The sequence below is a fragment of the Nematolebias whitei genome, chromosome 13 (genome assembly GCF_014905685.2).
Source record: "Nematolebias whitei isolate Nwh7 chromosome 13, NemWhi1, whole genome shotgun sequence".
Taxonomy (NCBI): Eukaryota; Metazoa; Chordata; class Actinopteri; order Cyprinodontiformes; family Rivulidae; genus Nematolebias; species Nematolebias whitei.
In genome coordinates this window covers 14,477,252-14,496,054 of record NC_056510.1, presented here as the reverse complement: position 1 = coordinate 14,496,054, position 18,803 = coordinate 14,477,252, and the positions used below count along the sequence as shown (strand labels likewise).

The 18,803-nt window shown below is 39.3% G+C and overlaps 1 protein-coding gene across 4 annotated transcripts; it reads right to left on the bottom strand.

Annotated features, from left to right (window-relative positions):
- Positions 1-558: 558 nt before the first annotated feature.
- On the bottom strand, positions 559-18,131 carry agpat3 (1-acylglycerol-3-phosphate O-acyltransferase 3). Of its 4 annotated transcripts, XM_037686879.1 has the most exons (11): positions 17,913-18,131; positions 9,980-10,037; positions 9,614-9,848; positions 8,080-8,249; positions 7,831-7,992; positions 7,327-7,480; positions 7,136-7,238; positions 5,647-5,722; positions 5,262-5,460; positions 5,075-5,169; positions 559-2,084 (listed from the first exon to the last, which is right to left on the bottom strand). In XM_037686879.1, the coding sequence occupies exons 3-10, from the start codon at positions 9,789-9,791 to the stop codon at positions 5,078-5,080; spliced, it is 1,134 nt and encodes a 377-aa protein (XP_037542807.1). In that variant the 5' UTR covers positions 9,792-9,848; positions 9,980-10,037; positions 17,913-18,131; the 3' UTR covers positions 559-2,084; positions 5,075-5,077. The 4 variants fall into 4 exon arrangements, with proteins under 4 accessions (XP_037542807.1, XP_037542806.1, XP_037542808.1 ...); XM_037686878.1 differs by lacking the exon at positions 559-2,084 and having other exon boundaries at positions 4,248-5,169; XM_037686880.1 differs by lacking the exon at positions 559-2,084 and having other exon boundaries at positions 4,248-5,169; positions 17,878-17,920.
- Positions 18,132-18,803: the final 672 nt, after the last annotated feature.

Sequence of the window (18,803 nt, the reverse complement as noted above, 5' to 3'; positions counted from 1 at the left end):
GAAAAGGTATAAAAACTGCTAAACGTGTCCTTCAAAAAAGCAGCTGACATCTAAATCTACAAGCGAGTGTTGGTTTACGTTTTGAATGTATACTTCCAACATGAAGTCATGCTGGCGTGGCTTTATTTGAACCTCAGCTGAAATTTGTGGATGATTTGTGACAAATGGTGACGTCGGTGTGAGACAAACATCTGGCCGAGCTGCAGTCCTTAAAGCAGAAAAACTCACACAAACCCAAATAAGGCCAAAGAGCGGGAGCTGCTTTGTGATTAAATCCTTTAATATTCTCAAGTGTTTGAAACTGAAGAAAGACGTAAAAATAGCCGTAGAAAAACAAAAGCTGATGCAATCCGTGGCACTAACGGGATTATCTGAGGTTTTAAACCTTGAATTACGGCTTCACTTCAGTGGGATCCAAAAAAATAAATAAAAAAAAAGTCAAAATTTGAATTGTAATAATGAAAACGTCCAGTGTAAAACAACTTTTAATTTGAAGTTTTCAGCAGCCTGCACAGCTGTGGAACATCAGTTTTTACACAACGACAGGACGAACTTGGTTATTTCCACTCCGGTTTAGATTTTACAGACAGCAGCAGGAAAAGTTCCTAGTTTTTTTATTTTTAAACACAGAAACCATAAACTAATTTTGTGCAAAAATAAACTAAACAATTCTTCATACACTTTCCCAACCCGCCTTTCCTTTTCCATTTTTCAACCTCTCTCCACAGAATCTTCTACATTTACACAATTAGCACTAATTAAGGCTTGCAGGAAATCTGTCTGATACGTGGCGGCTATGAGAAAAGAAATTACACAACATGTTACTGTAGAAGAGAAATGACCCCAGGATGTGATGTGGCGCTGACAACATCCCTGCCACGTTTTGAACCACTACTTCCTGGATTCTGGATCAGTAAACGCTTAAAAAGAGCAAGAAACTGAGACGGTCACACCACTAACAGTTGGGCGTGTGTGTGTAGAAAACCACAAAAACACTTTTAACAAAAAAAATAAAAATAAAATGCCTCAACCAATCAACTTCAAATGTTTTTTTTTTTTAATTAAACAAAATAATTTCCTATAATTCACGTTTAAATATTAAATTTTTGAATACAGAAGACAAAACCATTCAAAAAGCAGTTTCACGGATTTAAATTGTTTTTTTTTAATTAAACAAAATGAAGATGTTCTAAGAAACCCACTTTGATCAGTCCAAACTGTTAAGATGAACACAATCAACATTTTCCTATAGACCTACTTTAGATATTTAAAGCTGCCTCTAATCCAATTACAGTTTTACTTTTCGATATTTAACAAAACAAACAAAAAAAAGTTTTCATTTGAATTACATTAAATCCAAACATTGCTAGAAACCAAGTGAAATATTTAAAGTGGTTATCAGAACCAAAACAGAATGAGCAGGTTTGATTTATCAAGATCAAAAGGTTCCTATGGATGAAAAAGTTTCCCTTAAATCCCATTTAAAGATTTAAACTGGAGTTTATTAAACAGAACTTACTAAGAATCCACCTGAATATTGTCAAGTGGTTCCAACAAAAAGCGAATCTTATAAAACTGTGGAGATTTTTTTTTTTTTCCACTCTTCCCCATGTTGAATGTTTTACTCCAACCATGCAATGTTTTATAGGAGGAAGAGGGTGAACAACAGAAATAACCTTTTTTCCTTCTTTTTTTAAAAGGGGAGGTAAATAAGCAATCCCTTGCCTGAGCAGGCTTGATTTAAGGCGAAGGTTAAAAATCTTCCTACAGTCTACGTTAACAGCTGTGAGGTTGCATGAAGACAGGTGGTGACGGGATTTCCTGGAACGGCTGCAGCCGTGAGGGCAGCAGGACGGTCATGTGTCAGGGTTGGGTTGGAACGCTTCAGGAACTGGACTCCTGCTCAGGATTACATTTAAGATGTCTGGTTAGAAGTTCAACACACTCCCAAACGTGTGAAGCGGTTTAGCAAAATGGAGCGTCGTGTTTTAGTGCCGTGGGTACAAAGAGCTGGAACAGGTGGCGTTTCCTCGATAAGGACTGTTTTCACATTCAGAGCCCTTGCTGTGGTTCAAGACTCCAGCCTGTCAGGACAGAGATGTTGGGAGGTCAGAACACCAAAATCAAGACTGAAACCAAAGTATTTCTCTACCTAACTTCTTCCCTTTACCAGAGACACAGATGAGTTTGTTGGTTCCCTTCCAGCTCACTGAAACGCTTAATTTATGGAGAAAAAGTGATTCCGTTAAAAGCAAATGTTTAATGTATATCTGTATGTCTTTAGTATGTTATGCTCAGTAATCCAGGTAGATAAATCTAACAAGACTGAGTCAGATCCTCTGGATGGATTCTTCTTGTTGAAATGTTTCATCTTTTTATCCAAGACTTCTTCAGTCCGAGATGCTGCAACAAACTCACGTCTAATAAGCAGCACCTTCTCATAGTGGATCAGCCAGCTTGTTGGCAACATCCAGAACTAGTTCAGTTCAGTTTATTTTATTTATAAAGCACCAAGTCACAACAGAAGTCGTCTCAGGGCACTGTTCACTGTAAAAGGACCATCAGCCTAACAATTGATCATTAGTGCTCTGATGGCTGCTTGCTATTCACAGGGAGCTGAGTGATACTAGCAGACCGATGGAGGGTTCTCTTCACAAAGATGGCCTCCTTTACGCCCCCTCCCCCTCAAACCATTGTTCCACTCTATCCAGGATGTGCACATCTTCATCCCTGAACAAGTGACCTCTGGCCTGGAGATGAGTGTAGACCGCAGAGTCCTGGCCTGATGATGTTGATCTTCTGTGCTGGGCCATCCTTTTGGCCAGTGGCTGTTTTGTTTCCCCGATGTAAGACTGATCACCCTCCTGACACTGAACAGCATACACAATATTACTCTGTTTGTGCCGGGGGACTGGATCTTTGGGATGAACCAGTCTTTGCCGTAATGTATTTTGGGGTTTAAAAGCCACTGGGACGTTATGTTTAGAAAATAAATGTCTCAGTTTCTCTGATACTCCCTCAACATATGGAATGACCACTGGTCTGGGTTCCTCCTTTTCACCTGTTGGCTGACTGGAGTCCTGTTTGGGTTTCTTCTCTGCTTTCAGGAAGACCTAGTTAGGATATCCACATTGCTCTAGAGCCTGTCTTGTGTGGGATTTCTCCTTCTGCCTGGCTCCTGAGCTAGTGAGGACGCTGTCTGCTCTGTGGTACAGAGTCCTGATGACTCCTAACTTGTGCTCCAAAGGGTGATGGGAGTCAAACTGCAAATACTGGTCTGTGTGGGTGGGTTTGTGGAACACCTCAGTTTGCAAATGTCCTCTATCAGAGACTGAGACCTCACAGTCCAAAAAAGCCAACATGCTTTATTTTACATCTTCTCTTGTATGAACTTTATATATTTATCCACAGAGTTGATGTGGTCAGTAAAATGTTGGACTTCCTGAGATTTAATTTTAATCCAGGTGTCATCAACATACCTGAACCAATGACGGTGGTGTCCCTGAAAAGGACGTCAAGGCTCTCTTTTCTACCTCCTCCATGTACAGGTTGGCAACAATAGCGAAACTGGAGACCCCATAGCACACCCATGTTTCTGCCTATAATATTGCTCCCCATATGTGAAGTAGGTTGACTGCAGGCACAGTTTCAAGAGTTGACACAGTTGTTCTGTGGAAAGCGTGGTCCTGCTGCTCAGAGTGGTGTCTGATTTTAATCTTAAACTGACCACCTCTACTGCATCATCAACAGGAAGTAGAGACCATTGTTTCATCAGTCTCCATGATGACATCCCTCACCTTATCCACAAAGTCCATGGTGTTCTGCATGTGATGTTCTGAGCTGCCAACTAAAGGGATGAGTACAGACGTTAGATATTTGGAAACATTGTAAGTGACCGAGTTAATCATGCTAACGATTGGTCTTAAAGGTACACCTTGTTTGTGAATTTTGGGTACACCATACAGACTAGGTGTGCCCCCCACCCAGGTACAGTCTGTGGTACAGAATACAGTGAGTAGCCTTGTCCTGCTCCAAATGTTACATAAAGAAGAATCTGTCCAGAGGACCTGACTTAACCTTATCAGATGTGTTAGAGTGCACACATTTATTTATTTAATTAATAAAACGTACACAGTATAGTCATTGGACTGTAGCCAACCTCCCAGGACATGGGCGCAAGAGGAAATGCCACCCCATGTTAATTACACGGATTGTGTGGATGGTAGAAAAAGAGTGTTTTGGCTCCAGTCCCACCAGTTGTATTTTTTTATTATTGTGGAAGGCAACCAAGAAATTGATCTGCATTTGTATATTTGTTCAAACTTCAGCTGATACGATGAGAGTGATTCAGTTCATCATATTTGTGTTCTACTTTGAACATTCCTGAAATAGACTTCAGTACCACTGAGAATCGTTGACTCAATGCTAATCCTTCGGCAGAAAAAAAGAAGTCAATTTTGCTTGATTTAGGTGAAGTGACCCGATTAGAGAAATGCAGTCTGGGGCTCAAGGCACCAATTTTTAATACAAGTTGGTGAGAAAAACTAAAACCATCCGACATGCTGAAAATTTGGAAACTCTGGCCTCGAGCTGCAGTTATCAAAAATAATTAAATATGAACTAGAAGGTTTGCTGTAAGCTCAAAGAATCAACAAGACACCTCTTCCCATTAGTCGATGGATGACAGGAAGTGGGACGTGCAGCTTAAAATATGAACCGAATGTTGATCCGTGTGACCTCAGGCGTGTTGGGAGCTTAATCTTGTGTGCTACTGGAATTGAACAGAACTTGAATGGGAGCTGGATGAATTACGAAAGATTCACAGATTGCAGCACTGCGTCTCCCCCTTCATATTCTGTAAAACACCAGAAGACGACGACTCGTTTTCCTCTCATTACTTTTAGGATTTTTGACTCCGGTGTCGATTATGTTTTCACAGGTGGGTCTCCTCCCTGGCCTACCAACGGAGCTGACGGTAGGAGGAGAATGGAGTGGAGTGGTAAAGGGGGGATCAGACACCGCGGGGTGGCTGTACAGAAACAGCCGAACACAGGAGGGGGGGGAGGGGTCATACAGTTTAGTTTTGTTTCTTGGCCTCTTGGTTTCCGTAACTGGAGCCCGTTTTCTTCACCTCTGTGACCCCGATGAGACGGCGGATAGCAACGGAGGCTGGGGAGAAAGAAAATAAGACGATGAATGAAGACATCAATACAAATACTGAGCTTCATTAACTTTTATTCTGAAAAGTGAGTTTACGCTACCAATGATGAGAAAGAGGATAAAACCGATGATGAGGAGAGGGGAGCCGCTGACGACCACGCCACAAGCAAAGTTGATGAGGGGTGATAACAGAAGGGCGGCCCAAAACAGGAAGTTGAGCAGCGTCCATGGACGGCGACGCGGGATAATGGTGGGCCCGGGGAACTTGCCCTCCTTGTTGTACTGTTCCTGTAAGGCATCCTGCGAGACACAGAAGTAAAAATAATCTGATTTATCCTCCTCATGTTTAGGTTTGGTCACGTTTCAGTATGCATTACTGAATGCATACTGAAATGAGCTACAAAAAGAAGGGATGATTGTGCACAAACACAAAAAAGAACAAACTAAAAAAACTAAATGATCCATTTGGTGATAAAAATCCATTACCTTCTCCTGATAGAGCTTGTGCAGCCAGCTGGCACACTCCTGCTCATCTTCTGGTATATCCTCCACAGAAAACCGCCTGGGTGAGATGAGAGTTTAAAATTATGAGACTGCACACAGAACTGGGCTTCAACATCCAAACAACGCCGCGGACACACGAGCGAGTGCCGAGCTATGGTTAGACATGCGAGAAGCAAAGAAATCACAAGAATAAAAAAAAAGTCATTTCTAGTTGTAATTATGGTTATAAAAATTAAACTTTAATAAGTGTGACACAGAAATCGTGCTTCCTTCTTTCAAGAGTTAAATTTACTGTAACAATAAACAAAGAAACATAGAAATACAGCTTTAAATTTCTATTATTAGAGTGTATATAATGCTATAATAACAGCTGCTCAATTTAAAGTTTTCTTTCAAAGCTGATTAACAACTTCACAGACAATAAGAAATAAAATGATCATCATGACAAGATGCACAAATACTGTGAAAGTGGCCTGTAATGACGACTTCTAACCAATAGAGGGCCTAGGTGACCAGCTGATTGTTTTAAATACCTAAATGTAATTGGCTGCTCACTTTCTATCGAACCTTTAAATAAAATTAAATATAAATTTTTTTTATTAAAAAATCAACATTTATAAGAGTCAGCTCTAACAAGGTGCTTTGCTAGCAGTTTCAAAATAGTCGTCTCCAGTCGTTTGTTTTCTAACCAGCTTGCTGTAGATTAAATATTACAGCTATTATTCTGAACCCATTAAAATACTGGACTTCAGCCAGCTGCCTTCTCTCAGACTGATAAAGGTCTAAATTAAATCAGACAGTTAAAAGATATTGTCATCATTTGCTGTCTTATAGCAAAGATTCAAGATTCCTTCATGTTACCAGTTTTTAAAATGCAGATTTTATCATCAAATGTTGGGTCTTTTTTGTATGTACAGATATTTATGTATACGTATGGTAGACTGTACACAGAAAGCCTGTTTATGAAGGACCTTATGGTCTTAATTACACAGTTTAAGTGGTTTTCAGTACAACCCAAGGTTCATTTGGTCAAACTTTGTTCCGATTCAGAGTAAAATAAAATGAATGCAGTGTATTCTTTAGATAGCTTGTAGCTCACCAGGTGCACAAAGAATTCAACATATGGAAAATTATTTACATTTAAACAGCACATATTTTAGCTTCGTCAGTCTCACATGGTATCTACAATAAGACTACTAGGACTCAGTTTATATTTTTCGTCCAAAGTTACAGATTTTGGAAGCAAAATATAGCAAAAATAGAGCTGAAAATACTTTTGCGCACAATATATTGTATATATAATAAATAGGAAGCTATACATTTCAAAATATATCTAATTTGTATTCTTAGAAAATAAATAATGTGTGGAAACAATGTTTTCATTCATTTTGACTATGAAAACACAAAGTAAACTCCAGACTTTATTTAGGAACATTGATAAATCAAAAGTGAGAACATAAGTTTGACTCACTGAATGCGCATGTCGGCTTTGTACTTCTTGCCATTGACGATGCTCAGAAGAGTGGGCGTTTGCTTGTCTTTGAAGTTCAGAGTCACATCATACACAGCAGTAACTGTAAAATACAGCACAATCTGTTGAGAACAAATTGAAACAAGCGTTCAGTACAAAGAACGTTGCGTTTGTGTGCTTCTGTTCTGCACCTGTGCCCTTCAGACACTGCAGCGTGGTGGTGAAGCCTTTGGTTCGCGGCAGAAGGTGATACTTGAGCACGGGCAGGCCTTTACTCTCTGCAACCTGCATGCTGATTTGGTGCTTTTTCTCTGTGAATCGGGTTCCCTCGCAGTACAGCAGAAACTGTGCAAAGACAAAAGCTGGGTTTACACACACATCAGGAATTGAAAGCACAGGCTTAGGATGACCGCTCTTCTCTTGTCACAAACACTTTGCTTAAAATTACACTCGATGAACCGCTGTGCTAAAATTTGGGCGCATTTTTAAAACTGGAAGAGTTGGTTTGTCTTTTTGCTTCCATGATACAAAAATCAAGATAGAAGACAAATGAATGCATCCTCAAGCTAACAAACGGTAGCAGGTCTAGTTCAGATAATAGTTGAGAACAAATAAAAATAGTAAATATAAAAGAAGTCACAACTTTGGGTGGTATTTGTGGATCTAAGGAGGATGAGCAGTCCGACGGTGCTTACCCACATATATTCAGGATAGTCTTTGAGCCTTTCCAGCCCAGCGAACACCGTATTTCGGTCCTCCTCCCACTTTCGTTTGCAGAAAACAATTTCCAGAAAGTACCAGGTCCAGCCGATCAGAGGAACCTTCAGCAGCTCATGCTTGGCCAGCACTTTTGAACTCTAGAAGACGACGTGTACATCAGAACAGAAAATGTATAAAAACAAACATTACAAGGACTCCAGGCACAGTTCGGTGCTTTAACTGACCCCTAAGACGCCGTATCTTTCACACATGGTCCAGCCACACAGGAAGTCGATTTCAAAGTTGTGGTTGAGGATGATGATGGCGTGCTCCTTGCCGAACTTGTCCACCGTAGCCTGGTCAGTGTACAGAGTGCATTCTGTTCCTGACCACCACTCCAGCATCATCACCAGCTCTGCACAGAAACAAAAACCCAACCCGAGGATGAGGAAAAGAGCGACAACTCTTCTATCAATATTTTTAACATCGGAAGGAAAATGTTGCCTTTATATTCTAGTAACTTAAAAAAAAAACTATTTGGAGTCCATACTAGATTATTTTATTTTCTCTTGATTAAAAAATGATTTTGACATAGAAAACAAATAGCAAGCATCAATAGTACATAGTCTTGACGGTTAAATGATAAAAGTACCTCAGGGCTCTATTCTTGATCTTCTTTATTTTTTTACTTTTTATTGACTCACCCAGTGTAATATTTACTGAATATAAAATACTGCCAATGACAACAAATTGTACCACCAAATTTTGTCTTCGGTTGATTATCAAGGAATTAAAGATGACACTGATAATTTATTATCATGGTCAATGAGCAGCTAGTAGGTTTTTAAAAAGCCAAATGTAAAACGTGCATTCAGGAAAAATAAACCCTTAATATAATTATTATTTCAATAGAATTGTACTAGAGTGAATGAGCAAAGAGAAATATTTGTGTATATTAGTTACTGACAATCAGTGACCAAGCATATTGTTAAGGCAAAATTTGGTTCAGGATTGATCAAACAATATTTTACTTTTACTGGACAAAAAGTATTATTCAAATACATGTGCAAGTTATGTAGGATTTCATCTTGAATATTGTGTTCTGGTCTGATCACCTTATTTAGAGGGAGAGAGAGAAACAATTGTCAAAACAAGCAAAAAAGCTAGTATCCAAATTACATCATACGAAATTTTCATTCATTCAAACTTTATTTAAACGGGTTAATCCCACTGAGCCTCGGGGACTCATTTACAAGTAATATGAGGGTTAACTTTAAAAAGTAGAAACGTTTCTGGTGATTTGATCAACGGGTACAAATTAATGCATGATTTACAGTAAGTTATTCATAATATCGTATTAAAAAATGAAGGTATATTGTATTTAAAAAATATGAACTGTCTGTGGAGGTAAAGAGATGTAGAATAAATGTTAGCTTGGTTTAGTAACTGTTGCTCATTTATTGAACACTCTTGGTGAATATATCATTCAACCACTTCTAAAACTAATAAGATGTTTATTTAATTAATTTAATTAGAATATTATTTAATATTTTATACCTTTTTGTACTGCTTTTGTTTGTATTTTGCATATAACTTTTTTCCTCATCAAAAAATACTTGGAACTGTACATGTGAATTTATTTACTGCATTATTTTTAACAACATTTACAAAGCATGCAGTGTCACTGTCTCACTCGGTCAAGTGCTGATGGAATCCTGCAGCCTTCTCTGTAGAGTTTCATGGAGTCAAAGCACAATAATAAGAGCAACATCTACTCACGACTCCAGAGAGAGTAGGAGAGCCGGCAGTTGATTCTGCGGTAGAGCTGCCTGTTGATTGGCCAGATGATGCAGGTGCACAGCTGAATGAAGTTAATGATGAGGCCGCTCACCACAAACACAAAGCCCATGAGCAGCTGCAGGATGAACAGGCTCTTCAGGTAGGCCAGGAGATCCATGGCTGAGGAGCCTGAAGGGCTGAGTGGGCTCCTCTCTTTCTATACACGATGACCAAGCTGGCAGGAAGCAGAAACAGACACGACAACACAAATCAGAGAAGGGGAAATATGGGCCATGAAACGGTGCTAGCGTAGCATTTAGGTTCAGGGATACGATTCATTTAAAAAAGACAAAACGTGGTTCTTACCACGGTGGAACTCCTTTACAGGCCGCGTTTACACGGTCCGTCTGCCAATATCACGGTCCTGTGAAGGGCAGCAGAGGAGAAATCGAGTTAAACAGCAACCAGAGGACACATTACATGTGACAGCATAGTGCCAATATGCTGAAATATTTGGTATTTTTTATCCAAAACTTTTAGTCACTTTGGCTGATAATAGGTAAAAGCTGGACTGATTAATTAGCGCTGTGGTTCCCAACCCTGGTCCTTGAGGAACACCGTCCTGTTTTACTTGTTTCCCTGCTTTGATGCACCTGATTTGAATGAATGGGTGATTAATCAGCTTCTGCATAACTTAAGGAAGTATTAAATCATTGAATCAGGTGTGTTGGAGCAGAGAAACTGAAACGTGCAGGATGGTGTTCCTCAGGGACCAGGGTTGGGAACCGCTGGAGAGTAATTTTTTTAACCAAAAGGAGAAGGATGTGAACTATTTTGGCTTATTGGAGGAAACATTTTTACATAATATTGAACATGTAAATAGTAAACAGCTGGCACATAACGAGATATTTTAGGATCCCAGTAGAAGTTCTTTGGGCTTCAAAGAGTTCAACTTTCAACCATCAGAGGAACTAAATACATGTACATCCAAGTATGGCTGTGAGCTCTGCAACGAACTGAGGAGCAGTTCTGGCTGAATAAGAAATATGGGTCTGATTTATGCAAACAATAAGAGTCATTTAAAATGAGAAGAGAGGCTGTTGAAATGTAAAAGTTTAAAATATACCAATAACCAAAGCCCCAAAAGTGTTGACCAATAAAGAAATGATAAAACAATTATGATTTTTGTGCACACAACTGATAAATCACCACGTCACTAGATTACCGTTCAAAAAAAAAAAACATTTGAGGTCAAATGCCCAAACTCTATTAGGGTGACTACAGACCAAGTAGTCCTGAATGAACTGTTCCCACATCTGCACCAAAGCCCATTAAAGTGTAGGCTAAGCTCGTTTCAACGTCCGTCCGATGAACATTTTTAATCTGTGAGCTGAGGAAACCTTTGGATCTCCAGGACTGTTGACTGGGTGTCAAAATACTTCAAATTCAACAAAAAAAATCTAAATATAAGTACACGCATGCATTTCTTTTTTTTTCTTTTTTTTTTTTAACATGTAAATGGATTAAAAGTGAATCCTTTCTAAAATGTAATGCTTGGTTTGGGAATTCCCTTTTGAATTAATCATAATTACGGTAATTCAAAGAGCTTAAGTTGTGTTCGGTCCAAGATTTACTGAACTTTATAGTTTCTTTTCTTTCGGCTGCTCCTTCTTCAGGGGTCACCACAGTGAACTAAGTCGCACAAAGACTTGGCAACTGGTTTTACGCTGGATGCCCTTCCTGACGCAACCACAGACACCGAGCTACCACAGCCCTCTGTGTGGAGCAGAGAGCTGCTATCTAGAGCGTCCGGTAGAGCAGATGATGGGGGTTAAGTGTCTTGCTCAAGGGCCCAGAGTGGGGCAAATGAGGGTAGAGGCAGGTGTGGATGCTTCACCTTTCCCACCGACATTTTGAGGTTGTTGGCACCGGGAGTTGAACTTCCCGTTTTACCGCATGCGACGCTGCATATTTTCAGCGATACAAACGAAACTTTAAAACCGCTAGGAGGGAAAAGAACGTCCATTTAATGGGCTGAGAACATCCCAAGCTGCTGAATTCTACACATCCATCAACATCTATCAATGCAAATGTACTGATATTCTGTGCCACAACAGACAGAATAAAAGCAGAAAACAATGAAGAACAAGGTTTGTTTGCATTTTAAAGATGCAAACGTTGAGCATCTGTTACGAGTTTTTAGCCAAGTTATCCAGGAACAAATAACAGACAATGGTTACATTCATCCATTACTTTACCCAATTCTTCCTTTCTGGGTCACTGGTGCCCATCAGCAGTCATTGTGCGAGAGGCGGGGGTACACCCTGGACAGGTCCATCACAGGGACACAGACACAAACAACCGTTCACTCACTCACTCACACCTACGGACAATTTACCAATCAGCCTAACGTGCATGTTTTTGGTTTGTGGGAGGAAAACTGGAGTTTGTGGAAAAAAAAAACCCTCGCATGCACAGAAAGAACATGCAAACTCCCCCAAGAAAGGTCTCCAGCCGGGATTTGAACCATCAACCTTCGCTGAGAGGCGACGGCTCTACCAACTGTGCCACCATCGATGGTTACAGAAAAAAATAAAAAGTGCACATTTCACCCAGTCAATAAACACATCCTTAACAAGAGCACAGTTTAAAATATTTAGGCACACATTAAAATAAACCTTGAACTTTCCTCCACTGTCTCGCAGTAAAAGCAGCTTTAAACTGTTACAAGATCAGATTGTTGTAGGGACGCACAACTTCTTGTTTAGTGTAATCGATCTCACACACACACACACACACACACACACATGAATAAAGTAGAGGAATCTGAAGTTCAACTCCTGGAGTAATAAAAATGTGTCAGTGTGGCTTCAAGTCCTGCTGCAGGTGTATCAAGTATCATCCTGAGGACTGGTCAGGCTGAACACGCAGCTCTGTCAGTGTGACCTTTGTTCTGACGTGGGTGAGTAACTGGGAGGGTAAAGTTACATTTCACTTCGTTTCATCTGTGGATAACTAAACAAGGCAGAGACCAGACCATGTGAGATTTGTGCTTCTTGTGTTTGTTTCCAAAATATACCATGAACCTACAGGCAAATTTTACGAAACCTGCAGAAACAGACGAGTGATTACCGTTTCATTAACCTGACGCAAAGCGGCTCTTAAAAACTGCATCAACGGCTTCATAAGGTTTTACAGATATAGACTTAAATGGTGGTAATAGTAGTGGAGACTGATCCACAACAGATTGCGCAAGAGCTTCAAGAAACGCTAGGCCTTTTATTATTCTTAGGTGTAATGAGTAACAAAGTCCCAAATCCAAAGTAGAGCAAACACACGAGCTCCTGGAGGTCAGGCAACATCACAGTCTATTCCTCTAATGAGGAAACCTACCTTTTGTTTGGCTGGTGTGATCTTACTCTTTTAAAAGTCGTTTCCTTTTCAAACTTTCACTCTAAACCCAACAAGCTAAAAATAAACGTGACTCACTTCTCAGTCGTTTTGATTGATCTGGAGTGACAATCAAGCTGTGAAACGGTTATTTTAAGGACTATTTTTCACACCGCAGTGCATAAAATAACCACTATCCAGGTTTAAAAGATGAGAACAGTGTTCAAAATATAATAAATACCAAGTGTTATTTTCAGGGATGAACTTTCTTGTACAGTGTTTTATCATAAGCTGCAAGTGGACAAGTCTCGTGGCCAAAAGTTGCTGTTGTTGCAGGGTGTCAGACGGAGGCATTGCCAAATATATCACGAACTTTGCTCTCGTTTCTCCCCACACACTCTTCTCTGATCCTATCTCTGCTCGTGCCTTCACACAAAACGACTCCAAACTACACAAGTGAAGGGAATAAATCAGGATGTCAACCCCGAAATACTTGAATAATTTGAGGCCAAGTTTGGCCTCTTATTAACTAAACCAAGATTTTGAAGGACTGGTTTGCAATGTTCAAATATGCACCCAAGTGTCTAAGAAAGCTTAAAAAGGTATAAAATGTCAAAAAGTTTACATATTTTACTGCCTAGTATAAACCCGAGTGTAATAATCTGAAATTAGGAGTTAGAAAAATGGAAGTCAGGATGAAAAATAACTAATTTTTAATGCAGTATTTTCCCAAGCACACATTTGAAGCTTCGGTCTTGCAGACGTCTCGTCTTATCAACTAACAACACGAGCAAAAAACGGCTAATGGGTAAATATCTGCAGATCACAGTTGCGCTACTGGTTTGCCTTCAAACAAAACAAAACCTCCATTTTCCTCTTTGCTGACAGAAAACATTTGTACTGAAACAATCCGAAACAGATGCCAAGACAATTTCCTACAAACTGGAGCAACATTTCATCCGTTTGGGTTTGTACATCAGTTTGAAGAGCAGGTGGGTATAAACACTTTTAAAAACAACGCTCATACTAACGAGAATCTAACACTGATCTTGCTTTATTATACAAGCAAATCAACTTTCCATGTGGCGTTGAAAATTACAAGTGTGCTCGTGAAGTAAGAGAAAAACATGCACAGGTGGTTTAGATAAAAATATATCAGAACGAGAAGAAGTTGAGTAGGGGGGTTAGGCCCCACCTGGAGGAAAGATTAGGAATGCTGACAGGGTTAATAAAGCTGCTTAAGGCCGGACAGCTGCTTCTGCTCTGCATCACCTGAAGGCAGCTACACCGCGAAATCACCACCGCTACAGAGTCCGACGGACCTTCAACATGGAAAGGCTGCTGAAATGGGCCTTCAGACACCAGATATGCTGCGACCTTCTTGAAATAGCTTAATTATCGGGACATGTCCATTTGAAATACAAAGAGTTGGGCTTTCACCAATTTAAATTCTAAACCGCATCAGTTCCTAAAAAAATCCCGCAAGACGTGTGCACAGTCGACCCCAGTATTGAAAGTTTACTTACCAGTAGACGTAGTAGGCCATGGCCATTAACACCATTGCCCCACAAATGCCAGTGAAGATCACCACGGCACTCTGGTTCAGCATTTTGGCTCCTGCTTTTCCACAAATGCAAAGCCAAAGAGAAACTATAGAAGCCGGCGGAGCTCTGGATGGTCACAGGGCTTGCTTCACAGCCATGGTAATCCCACAGCAGGAAGAAACTGAGATTATGATGATGACAGCAGAATACAGATCCCAGGAACTGATGGAGGAGCTAATGAGCACACCAGAACTTCGTCCATCAGCGACAAAAAAAAAATAAAAATTACCAAAAATAATTCATTCTGATTTAAGAATATACAACAAACTGATTACAAGCCAACAAGGAACACTAGAAAGACTAGAAAGATGGTTTACTTCTGAAAGGAAGGAGGCACACATGTACAGTAAGCAGGGCCTTGGATTCCCATCCTCTAATCCAGTGGATCAGATTAGTGCTGATTAGCAAGCTATGTGCACCCTGGTTATGTCACATTTCATTAACACGAACAAAGAACAAGCACCGGTTTTCTCCAGCCAGGGTAGAGAAGGCATATGTTTTGGTAAAGGAACCAATCATAACGCAGGTTTTCCAGATTCACTGTGCCTTTTGCCACCTGCTGATAACGCCTATCGTTAAGAAGCGATGAGCTAAGAGGATGATCAACAGGTTTCCAAAACCATCTCTGCGTTTGCCTTTAACTGTGCTGGTAAAAGTGGAAATAAATTATGCAAAAGTGTTAAAAGTCACTGATCTGCCACCTTTGTTGTTATTAACAGCATCATGGGGGATGAAAAATTACCTCTATACATTGTATTAACAAAACCCTTTGGACCTACGGTAGTTCGTGATTAAAAAAAAAAAAAGTTCTCAGCTGAAGAAAATAATCCAACATTTACATCCCTGCCCTGATGACTCTCAGCTACTACCACAACAAATTTTAACTCAATATCTGTCAAATTTAATAAGTTATATCCATTTTTGTGCTGGCGTAAGTTGATTAGCTGTGGGGCTATCTTCAACTGGGTTGGTATCAAATGTTAACTGGTTGTACAAGTACATCAATGGATTACTTTAGAAAGTTTCATTAAATTTAGTCCAGTGGTTTATAAGATATTTCCCCAACATAAACTACCACATACACACACGTGCACACAAACACACACTTGGGGAAAAATTATCGCGGAAAAGTGAAATGCGAGCGATTAAAAAAAAAAAATTATAACAAAGTGTATTTCTTTCTGTTTTGCCTATATTCAATTCCACTTTTAGAAATAAACCCAAGTTTCATTGTTTTAATCAAAAGCAAACTATCAGTCATGAGAAAACTGGAAATAAAAACAACCATAATTTAAGGATCTTTGAAATTAATGTGTCTATTTTTAGAAATATTTTTCCCTTCAAATTCAAAAATTTCAGTTTGAATTTTGCAGAATTTCACAATAAATAACATGTAACAACTACTATATAAAACAATGAAAACAAACGGAAAAAAGACAGAAAAAATTAACTCTGAAAAAAGATGAAACGAGGCAATAATTATATACAACAGAACGCAAAATTGCTTTAAAATAAAAGGGTTTGAAAAGAAACGCTGAAAGCCTGAATGAATCTTACAAGCTACTCAAAAACATTAAAACACCTGAGAATTTTAAAACGTATTATAAAAAAGGACACATATTTAATGATGAAGGCACAGTTGGTTGTTCGAGTATGAATACTTAACGTTACTTTGCACTAAACCATATTTCCACAGGAGTGAGAAATAGGAGAATTAGACCATCTATGTTACTGCAACTGTTTTTAATTACTATTCAAGACGTCCTTTCACAGATAAAAGCTTACATCCGTTCCAAAGTCTTGATTCAGCGCTGCGTTACATTAGCAGATAAGAGTTACTAGGTGTGAACCTTTGACTGCACTTTGAACCAACAGGTTCAACAGGTACAGACTTTCAGGCAGGTGCTTCCATCTTAAAATCTGTGTGCACGTTCACTTAATTAAAAAGTGAATGATTAAAAAAAAAAATCTTTGTTGGCTGTCAAACTATTATGCTCATTAAACAGGATTGAACTTGAAAACTTTTTAAGGGAAATCTATGCAGCAGAAATAGATTCGTTTCAGCTTGTTTTTAGCTTCTGGCTGACAAACTTCTCAGATTTTTTTTTGTTACAACATTCTGATGTTTCCAGTTTGTTCCGCTAATTTTAAATTACAGTTCCAACTAATGAACAGCTACAGTAGTTTTCCAGATATATTGATATGCAGGTGTGCACTCAATGTAAACAAAAGCACTAGACTATAACTACTGAAAACCACAGGAAAGCTTGAATCACGTGACTGGCCTACATTAAGTTGGCTGTAGTAAATGTAGGTAAACAAATATGATCGACTCAAGACAAAAGCAGAATCTTACACACGTTTAGGTGGAAAGATGAGTGAATCTGCTGCATGAAAGAAGATAAAAACCAAGTGAGACAAGAAAAAATATTGGGGATCTGCAGTTTGCTTAACAAATCTGAGCTTTAACACTTGTGTCTTCTCAAAACATCTTCCATGGGCATTACCACCCATCTGTGTTTTTACTACACACATCACCTTAAGCAAAAGAAGTAAATCTCAAAAGCTATGCTTTATTTGATCATACCATCACAGAAGTATCACTTTAGGTCAGACTGAGTAAAATGCATAGACAAAACTAACAAGTGGCTTAACAAGATCTATGAGGAACTATTGGAGTTCCACATTTTATCTTTAATATAAATGTTCCTGGAAAAGTTGTTTATACAAAGACTTGTATAACAATACTGCAACTTGTCAGTGAGTCAGTTAGTCTCCTGTTGCGACATTATATTAACTGTATGCAGATCAATCTTTAACAAATACAACAATTTTCCCACTATTACCCAACTGTGTGCCATTTCTGGTCGTCATATTACCGGTTTGTTTGCAAATCTTCTGCCACATGCACGACTAATGAATGCACCACAACCATAACACAACACCAAAATAAAGGATATATCTTAAACTTGCGAACAAATGTATTCACCACGCACAGTTTGGAAAAATATAAATTTGTCTAGCTCTTGCCATCATTCAAATGTGTAGCTGCCAGCAGCACAAGTTAGAAATTGCTGCAACTCCGCAGAGGATGCTAACACACGTTAGCATGCTAAGTTAGCAAAACCTGACAAGCAAAGGGGATGTTTTAAATTTTAAAGTAAAGGAGTCGGTTTGTCAGACTGTTCGTTTACAAAGAACTGCAAGCTTTCCCTACATAGACTACTTAATGAGTAGATAGGAAACTGGAGCTATGCTTTGGATGCTAACCTGCTGACATTAGCGTTCAGCAACGATGCTCTTACCTGGAGATGATTTACTTCACAGTCACTAGATTCAGTCGGAAATTCCGCCGCCGTCTGCTCTTTCAGACAGCGTAAATTGAATCTGTCATTAAATGTTACGTAAATTCACCCGGTTTATGAAACGCAGCGTAATAATTACTCCAGGTGAGTGGATTTAAACGAGCGCTATTGTTTGTCGGTTAAAGCCCCATATTTGCTCCGAGCCTGTGTGAAGGCGGCCGAGTCGAACATCCGGTCTGACCTCCCTCCCCCTCCCTCACTCGGATTAATACCACGCACGCTCTGCGCCAAACAAACGGACCTCTGCAGCCCCTCTTAGGCCTGATAGTTCCGGTGCACTGGGTCATTTAAATTAAATATTACAAATACATTCTCTTTTCATTCAAATGGGAAACATTAGTCTTTGAGAAAGTCTTTTCTTAAAGGCTCTCTAAGAAAATGGGTGAACCCGTTTTGTGCCAATAAATACCAGACAAATTGAAAAAAATTTTTATATGAACCCTCAGGCGCTTTGTGCATGTGTGTTTTTTAATGTGCGATACATATCAAAGTTGACAGTTTGCGTGCATAAAAATAGTTCTTAAAATGCCAAATAGAAATGTGTTTTGTGCCTTTGTCATGAATCAGTCATGGTCAATAGCTTGTAACTTCTGAGTTATCAGGTATTTTGATGGCCTGTCTCACTAATTTCCTTCTTGCATGGTCACTCAGTTTGTGAGGGCGGTCTGCTCTCAGTAGATTTACACATGTTCTGTATTTCTTCCATTTCTTCATGATGGATTTAACAGAAATGTTGGGGATGTTCAGGGACTTGGAAATGCTTTTGTATCCATTCCCTAACTTGTACTTTTTGATTATCCTAGCACATTAGCACATTACACCAGTTTTGGC